The sequence below is a fragment of the Buteo buteo genome, chromosome 24, assembly GCF_964188355.1.
Source record: "Buteo buteo chromosome 24, bButBut1.hap1.1, whole genome shotgun sequence".
Taxonomy (NCBI): Eukaryota; Metazoa; Chordata; class Aves; order Accipitriformes; family Accipitridae; genus Buteo; species Buteo buteo.
The window spans coordinates 2,374,867-2,392,814 of NC_134194.1; the positions used below are offsets into that span (position 1 = coordinate 2,374,867).

The 17,948-nt window shown below is 49.0% G+C and overlaps 1 protein-coding gene across 1 annotated transcript in view; it reads right to left on the minus strand.

Moving 5' to 3' along the window:
* PDLIM4 (PDZ and LIM domain 4) overlaps nt 1-17,948 on the minus strand; it is a 53,933-nt gene that overhangs the window by 27,539 nt on the left and 8,446 nt on the right. Inside the window, exons 2-3 of the mRNA XM_075056344.1 lie at nt 11,275-11,426; nt 600-684 (exon numbers count right to left, since the gene is read on the minus strand). Of these exons, the coding sequence (XP_074912445.1) occupies nt 600-684; nt 11,275-11,426 (237 nt within the window). The remainder of the gene's footprint in view (nt 1-599; nt 685-11,274; nt 11,427-17,948) is intronic.

Here is a 17,948-nt window from a genome sequence, read left to right on the forward strand (position 1 = left end):
CCCAAAACCAAAAAAACCATCCACCACCATGTGAAGTGAATCACCGCCACGGGATTAGGAGGGCGCAGTGGATTTTGGAAGCAGCCAAGATGGAGGCACGTCGGCCAAGGCAGGTGCAAACAGACCCCGGGCGTGCTGTGCTCAGGAAGGGCAGGCATCGGGCAGCACCCCTAGGAAGGCTCCCAAGAGCTCCATCAAAAATAATGCTGAGCATGAGCTGGGTCACCGGCATCGAGGGGGGTCTGGTGCTGCTCCCCTCCCCAGGGCACTTGCCCAGCCTCCTCGTGCCTCTGGCAAGCTGATTCAACAAAGCCCAGCTTGGGTGGAAGGCAATTACGGAGCTGGGTTTAAGCCAGATCAGTTCAGGGATCTAGTTCACCGCAGGAGCCTGGGCTTTACCAGCCCAAGGAAAGTACAGCAAGACCTGCACGGAAAAGTCTAACAAACGTGATGTTTTAAAACCACACACAGAAACTCCTTAGCTTCTGGAAGGACTGCAAGCAGAGCAGAGAGCTTTCCAGATTCCAGACACAGATCTCCTCTCCCCGGAAAACCCAGCTGGAAAGCCCAGCCTGTGTGCAGGGCTGCTGCCGCCGTACCTGCGGTTCTGGCTCTATATTGATCCGATACGCTTGAGCCTTGCCGTCTTCCAGAACAGGGGGGGACCAGGTCTTCCCTTCGGCTCTGCAATAGGAAATTAAGTAAACTCAACTTAAATTGCTTTTAAAAAAACCCCCAAAGATACCCAAAACCCCAAGCAACAAAAAACAGACTTCAAAAAACAGACTTAAAAAAACAACCCAAACCCCACCAAACATATATATAGTATATAGGCCTGCCAAGGAATGAATATATATACGTGTTTGTCTAAAATTATCCTCAGAAATAGTACAGTGGTAAATAGAGAAGATGCTAGTTCCATGCTATTAAAACCGGGAAGCTCAAACCATTCTTAAACTACAGGCTCCAACTTAGTGTGGAGTTTAAGACACAAACTTATTTCAGTTCAAGAAATCAGCAGACAGGCTTGTGGTGGTTCTTGTTTTGCGTACACCTGGCTTTGCCCCTTTGTTCTGGCCCTGAATCCTGAAATGTATTCTGATTATATGTGTGTGTATATATGTGTATATATATGCATTCCCTGGCAGGCCTATACATCAGACCACAGCAGGAATTATATAAATGCCTTTCACACGCTACCCTGTATGAATCATCTTGACCCTTTCAACAGGTGCCAGACAGAAAAAGCTCTAAAAATACAGTTTCCATTCACAAATGCATCTTCGGTCCTGCCAAGCCAGAGCAGGACGCTGCCACCGTCCAAAGGTTTTTCCATGTGCCTGATCATTTTTTCCCCACAGAGGCATCTGGGGGCACAGCTGGGACGGGATCTCCAGCGTGGCTGTCCCCTCCAACGCTCGGGGCACGAGGGAGCTGCAGGGGCCCGGGCAAGGTCCAGCAGGGACATACACGGGCTTTTCTGGATGCTGAGAGGTTGAGCTGGGAGATGGAAACCGCATGAACTACAAGATAAAGTTTTCAAATGCAAACCGTTCCATTTATCATCACCATCGTGCACCACTTAACGAAAACAGGCCTCGTTCTGATAGGCACAGATCACTCGCTGCGGCCAAGCATCCTTTGTCGGACTCTGGCCCCTGCGACGTACGACATTCAGCTTTGGTTTAATTATCTGCAGAGTCCAAGTCTGAGAAATAAGGAGCACAGTTTTAACCCAGGAAATCTTGAGGCAATTTTTTTACCTTTGGTACTTTGCATCTAAACCAGTCAGCATACATACCTACCTTCCCAAATTCAGGGTTCGATCCAAAACCTATCAAAAGCAAAGACTCCTACTGGCTTCAATGCACTTTGTATCCACCCCTTAAGGATTTAAGCTTTTTTTATTCCAAACCACTACTCAGTACTACCATCACAGCTTTTTCAATAGGGAATAACATACTTTTTCTCATAGCTAGACGTCTTGTTCTGATAAATCATCTTCTCTGTAATTATTTGATTTTAGGCAGCGACAATTCACTTTAAGTTGGTCTTTCCAACTGTTTTCAGTGGGACAAAGGAAACCATCCTTTCCAGGAACGACAGCTTTCCCAGCAATCCCAACTCGCTTTTTGCCACAATCCAGCGCTGAGTATATTGCTCCCACATTGAGAATTTCATCTGGAGGCCCAGAACAATGCAAAGAGATCATCATTATTATTTCTGCGCTTTTTCCCCTGCATTGAATCAGCCTGACGTGTGCTCACACTGCCACGGAGCAGGGGCAGTTACGACATTCCCCTTTGCTCAGCTCTGGAGCCCGCATGCCAAACACAGCTTAAAGGATCCCCGAAGACTTCAATTTGCCAGTAAATGAGAACCGAGATTCAGAAAGCGATTCTGATTGCAGAAGATAAGAGTGATAGCAGTAAATCTGCTCTGCATGAAGCTATGGCATTTGGTCACCGGTATTGCCAGCACTTTCTAGTTTCCAAGTTCCCCATAGCTCTGATAAACAAAGATCACACCATCTGTACCAGAAAGCAGCTAAACTTGTGTTTTCCAAAAAAATCATCATAGGTGTTTTCACGCTTAATGAACGACACAGCCAGACTGAGGTTTGCATGTAGAAAGCCCCTTCATAGTTAGTGCTTTTAATGATTAAACTCAAGGCTTGACCATCAGTTCTTTAGAGCGAGCAAAAGTTCTTGGTATAAGCAAGACAGCCTCGTACAGCTTCCAGCGATGGCCTGAACAAAACCAGACTCACCTCAGCCACAGCTCCCACTTGAACTACTCTGAAATTAAGCTGATACGGCACAATTTTGGTTCCATTTGGCACCTTTAAATGCAAAGCAAAGGGGGACTGGGAGAAACACCAGCCTCACCAGAGAGAGATGCAAATCGTATGTTTGATGAGCATTTGTGCTTACACAAGGAGGCTCCCTCTTTTGCCTGGGAACAGCAGAATACGAGGTCATCTGAAATAATTAAGAGACGACTCCGTCCATGAGTACGATGCCATGGGCAGCTACTGCAGAACAGGCTGATGCTCTGAGCCGACATCCCAATCCCGGCTGCAGGAACACCCCCGTGCCCACGTCCCCGGCAGGACCAGCAGCAGAGGGGGGTCCCCTGCAGCCCCCCCAGGACAGGGAACCACACAAGCCCCAAAGCAGCCGGGACCTCAGGGTCAGCACGGCCACCCCAAGGCACCCTGGCAGCAGGTTCATGCTACCAACAGTCCGAGCTTTGTGTTTAGGCAACAGAAAAAACTAATCACACTTTTCTAACATAATGGGTGAGAGATCAGACGTCGCGCTCAAATGTTCCGAGTCGTTTAATTTACGGCTCAAGGACAGGAAAAATGTTTTCAGATGTGTTGTAGTGGATTAAAGTCAGCTATGTGGAAATCATTACCCTGCACTAACAACGTCCTACTCTATTTTAACGGCTGCTAGGACAATCCTAAGCAAAATAACTTGACCTAGGTTAGCGCTAGGCCTTCAACACGGGGCTTCGTGGGAAACAGACCCACTAACAAGACATAACTAAAAAAAACAAAGTTGCAGACACCTTTTATCCCACTATTTGTTTTCTAAAAGACTCAACGTCATTCTCAAAAGATTACTTGCATGTGCTCACATATTTCACCGAAATGTTTTTTCACCTGGTAACGATCTGCAAGCCTTACTCTCTACATTTGCAGGGCTGCTTTCAAGCTGCAAGAATTCCTGGGTCTTATTGAATTTCTAATTTCTCCATCCCCTTATAAACTAACATTTAGCACTTGGGAAAGTGCCAGACCGGACCCGGGACACTGCCGTCTGCTATTGTGCAGCCACACAGGTGTGAGCAGGCGACAGCTACGCAAACCTCCGGAACAACCACATCGCTGTATTTCACCCCAAACTATACGGTCCTTTCTCGGGGGGGGGGTGACTTCAGGTTCCTGCCCACCTCCTGAACGCTACTCACCTCCCATGATGGCACATCACTATGGTCACAACTGATTTTTATCAGCGATAAGGCTATTAGCCTTCTAGGAGCTGAACACAGACTAGCAGCAGCTACAGCTGACGCTTCTAAATCCCCAGGATCGTGAACCTCGCCGTGATAACCGCGAGGTGTTGGATCCGTCCCCGCAGCCCGATGTAGGGCTTTCACCGGCCGTGCAAGGTGGGCAAGGCTGTGCACAGGCTGGTGAACGGGCACAGGAGCTGAGCTCTGCTGAGCACCACGACAGACCCGGCTCGTCCAGGGTACGTGAAGGAGAAGCTGCAGGATTTCTCCTTCTTCATTCCTCTCAGCTGAAACCACTGCTGTGTATTGAGGCTCTGGAAAGCTGCCGTTTTTCCTCTCTATTAGTCCTCAAGGAGCTCCAGAGGGGAAGCTGTGATTCACTTTTTCAGTTGTACTTTTACTGGAAACTTGAGAACATCGTACATTGTCATCCTTCCCATCTTCCAGCAGCGTGCCTGCACTGCTCGCAGCAAACAGACCCCAACCAAACCTCCACGGGCTGGGGGAGGCAGGAGGGGGGCTCAGAAGAACATCAGCTACGTGAGGTTCCAGGGACTTTTGAGGCTACATGTCCAGCAGACTCGTTACTGGGCTTTCTCCCATAGAAACTTCCAGAGAAACTCCATCTCTGTACAGAGAGCAGGAATAAATAGAAAATCTTCATACTCAGATTCTCCAAGCGGACTCAGCAGAACTTTGGTTCGGTTATCCGTCCCACAGCCCAGCACAGCTCGCGGCTACAAGCCTCACTGCAGTTCTGCACTTGGGCTTCGTCACTCGGTCTCAAGCAAACGAGAACAAATCTGATCCTCACAGCGAACACAACGCTGCACGCCGTCGCCATCTGTAAAGGAGTTTGGGTTTTCCCAGCCCACGTACGCCAGCCTGCTTCCTTCTCAGCCCCTCGTCCTCGCGCTGCCAGGGTTGCACAGAGCAAAACAGCCCCCAGAGCTGGGCAGGGGTTTCCACAGCTGCTATTCAAAAAGAAGAGTCACCATCTCTGAAATATCTTCCCTCCCGGGGCAAGGGCCCAGCTGCAGCACGCACACCAGATGGAGGGGGAAGAAACTGCTTCCAGGATTTATTATAGATAGAAGGAACCAAAGCTGAACCTTTGAGAATTTATGTTTTGACACTACAGTCAGGAAATAAATACAGCACAACAACCCCGGGGTCCTTGGCTGTGCCTGGGGCCAGGCAGATGCTGCCAGTCCTCCAGCACCCACCTGGCCCCATGCACAAACAGCCCCAGTGTTATTATCAAAAGAAAAGGCTGTAATTGGATTGGGAAGAACAGCATCAAAATTATTATTTTTAAGAAAAAAAATGTCTCAACACACATGAATTCCTCCCTGCACATCACAGCAATGTAAACACGTTACTCCCGGGGCAGAGGAGCCAGAAAGCACCCTTCTTGCCTGATAAGGAATTTCTTCATTTGTGTAACCTAGTGTGAAGTTGTCTCTGAGAAAGAAGAAAAAGCACAAGTTTTACCATGTGATCATCCTTATCCACACATTTACACTATTTAAAACTCTGAAATCCTTGGCCGCCAGTCAAATGCATACATTTTGTGGATAAATACCAAGATCTCCATACCACATTTCAGTGAGTAATAATTCACGAGGCTGCTTAACACCCAGGATCTTCTCCAAGCAGCTGCCACATACCTGCCCTTACCCTCCCTTGCAGATGCCACGCAGCAGGCGAAGCAGACCCCGTACTACCTTGGCTTGGGATTCAACAGCTGGGAAGACGACACTGGAACAGGCTGATTTATCATCAGGGCATCCTGAACCATCCCGCTAAGCCTTCATCAGCGCCATCGCCGCCTCCACCTGCAGCCCAGGTGCCAGGCGCTGCTCCAGCCTTACTAAGCCCACTTGAACTCCTGGCCCCGCATTTCAGAGCCCTTAACCATGACCTGGATGCCCACCCCTCGTTACAGGGATGCCCAAGTAATTCCTCGCACGTTACATCAGTACCCACATGAGCATCGGTCACATAAACCGACTCCTTTCATGAGCTGATGAGGATTTTCCTCCACTCCGTTTTGGAACAGTACGACTACTGTGCTGCTTTGCTTTCCACAGCACAGCTGTCTATAAACTGCCCTGCACGTCTCAGGGCAAAACACAATCTGACAAAGCTGGGGACAAAATACCCATTAGCTTCAGGGGAGACGGGGGTCTAGCCGAGAAAGGCATTAGAGAATGGGCATGTGAAGAAGGAGGGAGAACTACCCCAAGAGTGCTTAAAGTCCTTGATAAAGGACAGAGTAGAGATTTTTTTAAAAAAAGAAATACATGGTAGTATAGCCTGAGAGCAGGGGCAGCCTCAGATACCAGCACTGACTCCGGGCTGCAGGGGACACAGGGCAGCCACAGCCCCCAACAGACTTGAAAAGCTGTAACGTCCCTTCCCAGCAGTTTTCCCCATGTGGACGTGGGGCCAACTCCTCCAGGAAGGATGCAGCACAAGCCTTCATACTCCCAGCTGGCAGATGACAAAAGCTTCAGAAAAAGCTTTCGGGCTCGCCTTCCCCCTCTGGCACAGACAGGCAGGTCTGGACAGTGCTGCCAAGGACTTTCCAGCGGTGTGCGTCAGCAGGAACAGCATCGGTGATGCCACAAGGTCTCCTGTCCAGTGCCCGAGGTCCTCTGGGCACTCAAGCCTCTGTTCTCAAGCGGTGGTTTCAGCAAAGCACAGCTCCAACTCAATTTTATGGCTGCTTTTATTTGAGGCATGATCCGATTTGAAGCAACAAGTCTTCCCTAATAACTAGGGCTGCAGCATAACCACAAGAGATGTTAACATTCAAAGGAGCTGGGAAGGCTTTCTTGAAAAAAAAGAGATAAGAAAATACACAGTAATACTTAAGCAAGAACAGAGCAAGCTGCGCTGCTGAGCTGGTTTATCTCTGGGCCCTAGGCTTGTTATGTGCACTGGCCCAGACATTGACTGTCTTCCAGAATAAGAAAGGGTTGATTGCAAGAAATAATATTGATTTTAATATGCAAGTACTTGTTCACACGAACATACATCACTACAGAAAATCCAGATGTGATTTGTCAAGCCTGCGTTGCTGGATCCTTTGTTACTGTTAGAAAATAAAACAGCTTTTCCATCCAAGGTTACCACTGTCTGGAGACAGAACATCCAGGCTCTGCCAGCATCTCACCGTGCTGTGTGTTTTGCTGCCGATACCCTCCAGACGCTGCCTCGCTCAGCCTCCCCAAAATTGTGCGAAAGATCAGACCCAGAGCTGCCCTGAGCCCTGCTTTGCTTTGCAAGCCAGCAGCCCACATCTTCAGAGCTACCTCCCCAGCCCTGTCTCCTGCGCGGTTCATAACCAGTCCAGGGAAACTGGAGTGTCCCAAGGAGAGAAAACAAGCATTCCTCCCATTTCCCAGGAGCTGTCACGCAACCGTGCCAGATACAGCAGGAAACGACGCGGTTCCCTTCTGCCAACGCAGCCGTGCCGTTTGCACCATGAATCTTTCCTGCTGCCTCAAAACTCCACTTCCCCAGGGCTCCCGGTGCCACTGGAGCCCCCAGCTCCCTCGGGAGCTCAGCACCGCTCCCAGCGAGCGAAGCCACGGCAGATGTGCTTCCCAACCGCTGGCACGGTCCTCCGGCCGGCAGAGCCACGGGGAGGAGCGCTCTGGGTGCTGCTTGCCATTATGGTGTTTGGAAATTACACGTTCACATTTGATCAGAATCTCTCTGTTTTTCTCCTTCCGCACTGACTAGATAAACAGATTCTGCCATGCAGCTGGGTAAGAGAAAAACCATCAAACCCAGTGTGACATTCCTAATGACAGACTGTGCTAATGATACATGCGCCAATCTATTTGCAGTCCAGCCGCACGGTCACGCCTGACCGTGGATAAAGTTTGAATCACAGCAGAAATCCCACTTACTCCAGTTGTTCCCTCCCAAGTACAGGGGAGAGATAGTGCCCGCGCTGCATGGGAAAGTTTTACACAAATTGTTTATTCTACCCACAAATGGTCAGTCCTTGTGGCTCATTACTTGTTTCCCCACCAGTGTATCCAAATTTCTTAATGAAGCAAATTTGATACACAGGATAAGCAGCATCTCGGGCCACCAGCTTCAATGGGTTCTCCGCATCCTCAACACCTCCGAAACCCAGACAGGCCACGTCAGTCTCAGGATGTCCCATCAAACCACACAGTAACTCCCCCTTCTTGTCCTCCTCCGCACATTTTCCCCCCATTCTGATTTTCCTACTGAACTTTCTACTCAAAGGGCATTTATTGACCACAGTTTGAAAACAAAACCAATCTTGTTCTCTACTCAGTAACACATAATGTCAAGGGTTCATGGAGAAAGGGCATGGGATGGAAGAAGCCCAGAAGGCTGGAAGCCCTTCGCTGCCAGGCTTGCTGCCTGGCTCCCTGCCCTCCCTCACCATAAACGCCCGGCTGCAGGGAGCCTCCTTTGGTAAAACACAATTAACATTGAATTTCATACACCTTCACTAAAGACATACAAACAAACTTGTTGTTTCAAATATATTTCAGACAAACACACTTATTTAAAAAAAAAATCTCCTTCTGTTGACTTGCAAACTATATTTTGTTGAAGGCAGCATACAGAGAGAACACTGCTTGGAGAGCATCCTTCTGCCCCAGGGAGGAGATGCTAATCCACCCCTCTGCACCTGGGGCTTTCCTGGAGCTCAGCCTCATAGCAAAGTCCAGGGCAGTGATTGCAGCCATTACAAACGGCAGTTGCTGGACACGCACACAAACCAACAAAATCCCCCCGTCCCTGCCCGAGGACACGGTTCCCTCCCCAGCACCAGGTCACCCCGCTCTCCAGGAGGCAGGTCCCGGAGCAGGGATCCGCTCACACCGAGGAGGTAGCACTGGACACGCTTCCAGCGATGACTAACGGCTGGGGAGAGTCAGCTGGATCCAACAGGTCACTCGGGAAACAGGGGAGTGAGATCCAAGAGCCCTGTCACCGAGCACTCACTTTGGGCCAAACTAAAAATAGACCTAATAAAGCATTACTGGAGCTGCTGTCCTTGCTGTAGAAAAAATAAACTATTCAGTTTTTCCTATCAAGAGAAAGGCCACTCCCATAGGCTTCTCTGGGCACAGCCAAGGTGTGTTTTGCTCTCGGAGGAGCCACCCAACCGACCCAACAGTGCGATCTCCTCCCCGAGAGGAGCCACCCCACGCTGAACAGTTCCTCACCGTCACCAGCTCCTGTCTGTTCCTGTCTTGCAGAAGCCTGAGCATTTATTTTTGCCTATGAGATACAAGAGCCTTTAACATCTTCTTAAACGCAGATTTTAAGACCTGACAAAACCCTTGCAATCCTCTTGCCTATCTTCCTGTCTAGCTAAGCCCAAGCCACCTCACCCACGAACCCTGCACCACTGCAAGGCTGTGGGCCATCACCAGCAACCTCTGCTATAGAGAACCCACCACTCCTCTAGGCACACTGCAAGGTCTCCCAGTTAAAAATATCTGTCTTGGTAGGTGCAGTTGGGCAAACCCAACCTGAAGCCACAGACCCTCCTGCTGCCAGAATTCTTCCACACAGCAGCTTCCAAGACCACCAGGAGGTCATTAACGACCATTTCTGCATCTCAGGGAAGCGAGACAGACAGATCACCCTTAATCCCACCAAGGCACATCCCTGCAGTGCTGCAAGACCTCCGTCTTGCTCCTCTCGTGATGGAGCGGAGCTGTACCAGCGTGCCACAACCCCTGCCCCGTGTCTGTGCAAGAAGTCACCTCTTCGGAGAGGAGACACCGCGTACGCTCACATGGCAGCTACCACCACCAGTATGGTCGCAGCTACCACCAGCAAGACCCAGGGACCACTTGCTAACCACGAGGACTGGGAGGACACCAGCAGAAAGCTGGGCACGTACCGCCTGCCTCCCACAGAGGAGGAGTACTCGAGGGTCCCATCTCAGCCAATGAACAGATGCTAATTGATACCGGTGGCTAAAACGAGGTGTAAAAGCGGGAATTCAGCCCATAAGTTCACACAGTAGAAACCCTCATCCATGAGAATAAAATGCTGCCACGCTGCAGGTGAAAGTTGTTTTCAGCAAAACTTTATTCTAATTCCTGACGAAGTTGTTCTGCTGCCAAACCACCTCAGCAGCTGGTAGCTTACCAAAACCTTCCGTCACTGCACAAAGATTTCCACCTCTTCCAAGGAAAGCTCCACCAGTCTGCGGACAGCCAGGAAGGGAACCCTTGTCCTACCCTGGGTACAGCCCCTGTTTGGGGTAGAAGACCATGCAATCTCCCTAAAACTGCTCCAAATAGAAGGCAAAATGACTGTCCTCCTTGGCTATGAGAAATTCTACCTGCGTGAAGATTTTTCTTGCTTTTTTTCTTTCTTTCCTAACGCTGAAGCCCCACCATCCCTATGGCATGGGCTGAACTCAGGGGACTCTGCTTCAGCTGGGTGGCTCAGACACCACTCTGATGAACCATGAGGAACCAACGAGGCTTTGCTCCATTTACGGCAGTGCTCCTTCCCTGCTGCCCCGGCTTCCAGTCAGAAACTACATGTTTTCCAAGAAAAGTATAAACAGTAAATGATTGCTCTTGATAGCAGGAAATGCCTTTTTAATCTGAAGTAGAAAATCGTATACACTTATTTAAATCTACTACAGATAACATTAGCTATTTGTGAGCCTTACAAGGAGCACTCATTTTGCCTGGATAATTTGTGATTTGTATTAGGAACCTTTAGCTACAAAATTACTTCCAATGCAAAGCAAAAAAAACCCCAAGCCTTTGTTTTGCTTTAAATATTCTAAAAAAGTGAACTTGGCAGGACCTTCAAATGTATATTCATTGAACAGATGTTTAGGAAAATAATAGGTGGATGTTAATGAAGTGGGAGGCTTTGCCCAAAGGAGATTTCAGTCCCACTGCTACTCTTGCTTGTGGTGATAAAACCTCCATTGGGTTGAAGGATCCAACCCAGCTCACAGCCCAGACAAGCCTTGCAAGGTACAGATGATAATCCACACATATAAGTGAACTGAACCCATTTTTTAATATCTGCGATCTTTAAAAAATAGTTTTGTTCTGCTGTTTTTAAAAACGCAGAACAATTACACAGACCATGGGGATGCACCAAGAGCTGAGCCTCAGGGCACATCTGCTCCGGAGCGAGCCACAAGCTTTCTGCGAGAAGAGCCAAGCAAAGCTGACGCACGAGCACACCAAACCGAAGAGGACCTACCTGTTCACGGAGAGCAGTAGCTGGTCCATGCATGCTTTGATCTTGTTTTGTGCTTCTAGGTGTGTCATGTTCTCTGTGCTCTCTCCATTAATTGCCAGAATAATATCTCCTGGGCACAGGTTTGCCATGGCTGCTTTACTGCCAGGGTTAATCTAGGCAGGAAAAAATAAAAGGGTTACTTAAAAGAATGCTCAATTTTAAAAAGTCCTGTGTTTGGAATAAGCAGCAGATAAAGGGAATAGTTATTTCTGGAGAAGACATGCGTTTTTGCCTACACCAACAGCATCTACCAGAGGCTGGATGTCAGAGCCAGGTCTCTTGGGTCAGCCGCAGTTCTCCAAAGGCCATCCTCTACAACAATGCTCTTTTAAATTAGAAATTTCTGCCAAGCCCAGTCAGTGTGTGACCAGGTCCTCTCTTCAGATTCATCTCTTGCTTGACATAATGCAATACGCTCTTTCCAGAGATGCTTTACACTCCTTTGGCTTGCAGGCCTTAAATCATGCTGTGAGGGTCAATCCCTAAAGAGCAGATGAAACCTTCCTCTTTGGCTAACTACGTAATTAGAAGATAAGCAGTCATCCTAATTGTTTCCTGTGGAGAGGTTACATTTGACATCAGTTTTTCCTGACCATCATTCAAATGACTTGTCTCTTTCTAGCCCTGCATGGAATATTGCGCAGCTCGTTAAGTCTCCACAACTCTTTCCTTCGGGTTTTGTAAGAATGCCAGAACCTTATACAACTCGTAACTTCTTTCCTGAGGAACTAATGACAGGTCCAGGTACTGTTTGTGGTCAGCCATAAGACCAGTCCTGCAGCCCATAAAAGAGTTTCCTGAGAAATCACCATTTCATTTACATGAGCCCAAATGTGTTTTTAATTTTTGCAATAATATAAAATGATGCAAGGCATAGGGAGGACAGGTAAATGTGTCTGTTTAAACTCTTAATAGCTACGTGCTTGCCCTCTAATTTCCTCTTCCATCATTCAGAGCATCTGCTAACACTCCGCTAACCAACCACATGGTTTATCAAGTGAGAAAGTACAGCGAGGCTGACTTTTGGGGATTGGGGTCTCACTGCATTTAGAGCGTGATGGTGCTTTGATTCTGTTTACTCATGATTTACACAGGTATAATCCCCCATCTCAGGCGATGGCGCTCTGCTCCATCACACCCTGCTCAAAAGATCCAGGCAGCAGGATCACTGCTCTATCCTCCATCTCCCCCCAGGCACAGCTGACATCGGTGCACGGTGGCAACCAGACGCTAACAAACCAGGTATGTTTTTTTCTGATAGTGTGAGACCAAGTGCTGGCCGCCCACTCCACGGTGCCCACAAGCCCCCCGACCACCGCAGACCATCGTTAGACAAGCAGTCTTTTAGAAAGGGAGGCACGCATCCATCGTCACTGTTGTCATCTTGACTCGTTTTCTCCAGTTCCGTTTTCACAGGGAATTTGGAGAGGATTTAGTCTTCCCACCGAAGCCCTTTGTGGATCGCACTGGGGCTGCTCACAGGACCGAGGCCGGCGGAACAACCGGCGAGAGGCAGAGAGCACCCGGCGTAACACAGCCCTGCCGCACACTACAGCCGCCTGTACCACCAAAATATCAACCTGAAGGTGTTCGAGGAGCTCCAAACCACTTTTTACACTTAAGTGGAACTGGCAGCCCGAATTAAGGCTTTTGTTGCGTTGTCAGAGTAAATCAGCATTTGCCATTTGCTCTTCAATAGTTTCAGCCGGGTGATTTTGCTCTAACAAACCTGCCCGGCCAACTCCGTCCCTGCTCACAGGCTTCCCTGTGACTCAGCTCAGAGCAAATATCAGGAGGTGTTTCTGAGCACAGCCAAAATAGCTGTAAAGCTCCAACACAGGACTTTTCACCCCGGGACAGGTTCATTTCTTCCCTGGCGTGCATTTGTCCTGTTGGGTTTTTTGAACCCCTGTAAGAAGACATTCACAGAGCATTAGGGTCCTTCTCACAGCCACGGAAGCTGCCAGACCCACCAGAAAAATCAACCAGAAGCTCAACCAGCACCTCCAAGGAAGCATCTCTACGCACTTGCCTGTTGTCATCCGCTTCGGTCAGTGCCCACCCCACAGCCCCGGCTGCCAGCAGGCTTCTGGACTAACAGACCTGCAGTTTGACCCAGGACAGCTGTATTTTGTTCTTGTCTATTCAATGCTGTCTAGATGTCTGACAGATTTTTCTCCCTGCGCTGATCTTAACCAGATTGTAGCTTCCTTGGAGAATAAGCCGTTCATAAATGGGGCTCTTAGCTGTTTCCTATTTTTAGATTCTGGTTTATTTCAAATTATTTTGGCAGTATCTTTATGTTAGCATTTTATGCTAGCCGTGGAGATAACTGAGGGCTTGAAACAGAGCTGCACTCTAAGAGCTCATGAGTTTGAGATAAAGCATTGGTGTGACAGCAGCTTGGGAATCAGTATTGCAATGTCTGACAGGTCCAAAGTTTGTATTTTGGTGAATAATGTTTAAAATACTTCAGACCAAGTTCTCCTACCTCACAGCTGTGCAAAGCCATTGATGCCAAACGTGCCACAGAAAGCCCTGCGAGCCTGCTTACGGGTCAGCGCTGCCTTTGAATCCTCATGCAAGGTCCCACCTGCTTCACTCCGAGCAGCCAGCCTACCGCAACACCAGGATCTCCGTAAGGACAAGGATGCGATTTCAAATATAGTAATTTTTGTGATGGAGTCTACGCTTGGAGCAAAACACCCAAGAAAGACGACCCTCTGTTGTCACATGGAAATTAATAAATACACAAGGAAGGAGCAGGAGGGATCTGGGTGTCTTGTTCAGGCACCCATTGAACTACAAGCAGCCAGCACCCACACCCAGCAGCAATTGGGGTCAGCCCAGAATGCTCCTTAACCTTTCCTTAGGAAAGCCAGCTGCTGCCCAACGAGCTGCTGAGCATCTGCTATTATAAGCAAGTACATACAAAAAAAGTGGCTTTTTTTGTTCAAGTGATAAACCTCGTTTTGTGTATTAGTCCCTTCTGCAGGGCAATAGCCCTAAGCGACGTCCCTACAGCTGCGGGTATTGCCCGTGGGTGCGAGGTCTCTGCAGGGCAGCGACATTACAGCCCAGCAGCAAACAGAGGTTTTGGGCTGGAGCTTTTACCAGAGGCACTCACCCACTCACACCTCCCTCCAGAGGGGCCTCGGGTCTGCCGTGAGCTGCAACCGCTGCGTGTGCGGCGCGAACGAAGCACGCACAAATCGGAGAGTCACTGGATATATTACGAAGTTAAAAAACACTGCAAAGAAAACCTGCACCCGGTCACTGGAGCCCTGCGTTCTCGAAAGGGGCCTCCAGAGGAACTGAGGTTTGAGATTAGGATAGGCTTAAGAAAAACGGTGATAAGATTTTTCTTTCTTTGTTTCTGAAGTTCTCCATCAGTGCTAAGAACAAACCATTTTAAAAATCAAGGTTGAATGGACACGGACCAAGACAAGACCGACAGACAGGTAACTCGGGGTGGTGTGAGCGGTCTCCCCGGGACCAGGACAGGTTGGGTCTCCCCACCGCACGCTGCCTTTCTACGGGCAATGCCGAGTACCCTAAAGCAGAGTCCCAACACAGGCTCCATCCCACAGCACCCGCTGCACCCTGCGTGTGCCATGCCTCGCCTTGCCCGCGCTGGGCACCTGCCAGGATTTGAGCTGTTTTGTCTGCTTTTCGCTAGCGAAGAGCTCGAGCGGGGCAATTACACACTAGCAAGGAGCCAGCCCAGTCCCTCGCTCCCTGCTAACCCCCGGGGCTGCAGTGCCCTGCGCGGGTGCTGGTATTTCAGGGTCGGAGTAAGATGCTGGTGGAGAATTAAGGGGGCGGACGGGGTGGTCTGAGCCCTGGCACTGCTGGCATCAAGGCCACGCAGCTCCCAAGGGGCTCTGCTTGTGGCGTGGGGTGACAGTAACCTCGATACACATTCGGAGCGGGCAAGTGTATAATACCGAGAGCCAAACCCACAGCAAACACCGCAGGCTTAAAGAAACATAAACATTTTTATTAGTTCCCCTAAAGGTTTTTCTTTTTTCAACTAGACAAGAATTCTGCCTCACTTGGAACCTCGGAGCTCCCAAAGCCACAACTTCATACAGCAACGAAGCAGCACTGATGGGAACTGCTGGCCACCATTTAACATGTGCTGCTAGTTATTGTTGCCCTGCACTTAAAGATTATTTTCCCACCAACAGAAATCCAAAGCCAGCTGATGGAGACCTGGGGTGAAATTGCACAAGACAGCCTAGTCAACCCCACAGCTTGCCCAGGAGAGGGGAGAGGACCTTCTCTCTGCACCTTCCCACTCCTGGGTGCCATCCAGCCTCTCCCCTTGTGCTCAGCAGGTTTTTAAGCATAGGCTGGGATGCAATCCAGCAGAGCCGAACCATTTTCTGAGAGTGAATCAAAGCAACTCAGCGTAACTGGTCCGGTGCACTGGACCAGTCATCTGGGACCAGGGCAGGGATGGAGTTAGCTGGTGGTAAGCTGATCATCACGAGATGATTAAGCAGATCCCACACAGCACTACGTGTGGAATCACCACTACCCATCACCTAATCACTGCTGCATCTTCAGCAGGAAGAAACTGAGCACGGAATACGTGCAGGACCAGCCAGTGTGCTGGGGAGGTCACTGGCACTCGTGTTTTCGCAGCTCCTTTTATGCCCATAGAAGCACATTCGCGTGTACTCTACCCGAGGCGACCGCGCACGCACAGCACGGCGTCTGCTCTGGGAACGCAGCGTAAACGCGTGTCATTTTTAGTGCTCTCCCAAAATTAAATAAAGCCAAGAGAGAACAATGTTCTGCATTTAACCCCTCCACAAAAATAAGCAGCTGTTTCTTTGTTACTCTCAAAAAAAAAAATGCAGATGCATAAGAATACTCATAAACAGAAAATACTAAAAGAAACAGAAAACATGCACAGCTAACAAGATTGTACAGCAGGGTGTGGGGAGGTTTGCAGAGCATGTGCTCCTGGTAAGTAACTCCAGGCTGTTGAGACCACAGAGAGCTGCCTCTCCCTGTGCAGTATGTCTTCTGCAGGGATTCGCTCCAGTAGGAAGCCAGAATGCTTTGGGTTTTGGTGGTTCCCCCCCCGCTTTTCCAAAAAGCATATTATTCTCTCTAATCCCCTCAGGACAAGTCTCATTTGTGACGCCTTTGTATGTCCTCCACATAGCACTGTGCTTCAAAAAAATACTGAAGGTCCAATATCAGCGCCTGTCTCAGCCCTTTCATATTATTCCAGCAGGAAAAGGAGAACTTTAAAGAAAGAGACCCCATTAAACAGCCCTTCTCTCACTGTCCTCTGACCACAAAGGGTTTGGTCACAGGGCTGCGAGCATTACCCCCACCAAGGATAACGAGGGGAAATGCGACCCACAGGCTGTAGCGCTGGACCAACACCCCACAAGTCACTATCTCCTTTTGCCAAGTCATCAACCCGTGAACTGTATCTGCACAATTACAAACCAATCTTTTAAAATAAGTTTCTCCAATTATTTTCCCCACCACCTTTCCCAAGATTACCACCCACCTCTCTCCTCTCCTCCAAGGGGACCAGCCTCGAGCAGCTCCCTCCCCAGCCAAGTGGATACTCTGATGCTATGGAACAGCCTGGAAAAACCCCAAAGCCAGCAGTGGCTATCTTATCTGGCCACTGGAGCCTCGTCAGGATTTACTAAGTGCTAGCATCTGACATCAGGCCAATAAAATAAAGCACATTAAGGCAACCGTTGCGCTAAGCCAGTTGGTGTTGGGAGATGTGCAATCTAATTTAGTAAGCAGGATTATTTGCACTGAGAGGAGTTTACTCTAGAAACACACATAGCATTACACTTTTGCCCCCAGAGATCAAGCACAGAAGCGTGCCAGGGTCGTGAGACCCGTCTGACAGGGCAAAGTCCCCCGGGTCTCGCTGTGCGCATCCCACCGCCCACGCAGGGATAACCAACCCTCCCTGCCACGGGGATGGCTCGGCTTGAGCCATCGCTAGAACTGGGCCAACACCGCAAGCTGAAACACTCAATGCTTTAGTGAAAGTTTAATGTGCTATATTAACTTAGACCCCCCCAGTTTTTCCTCCCGCCTCTGTAACATCACCCGTGTCAGGGCCCAAGGACAAGGGACACGGTTCCTCCTCACGCCTGCACAGGTCCTGGCACAGCCATCGGAAGGAAGAACTTAGTATCTAGTCTCCCAGTAGTTTTTACTCAAATTAACAAGTACCACCTAATAAGGACAATCACACCTACATAATAAAGGCAGCTTTCTCTCTGCCAGGCCTCCATCACTTTCATAAAAAAAAAAAGCACTACATTAACAAAATGCGACACATCCCATCAATCAATGAAGCCATCTTCCCAGAATTTAATGGGTTAAGACATGCAATGCCATACAAGCCTACACAGACCACAACACCCTTCTCTTAAATCAATGGTAGTTTGTTACAGGCAAGTCCGGGGAAGTTTTTTGTTCTGCAAGTGTGATCAAAAGGGCCCGATTAAAGTCTTCGGGAGGCTTTCAAGATAGTGTGACAAAATTCTCAGCTTTTAAACAAAGCAAGCCTGTTCCATTATCAGGAAGCATGCTACGAGGCAGTGATCTTACGGTAGCAATCTCTTTTAAAACAGGAA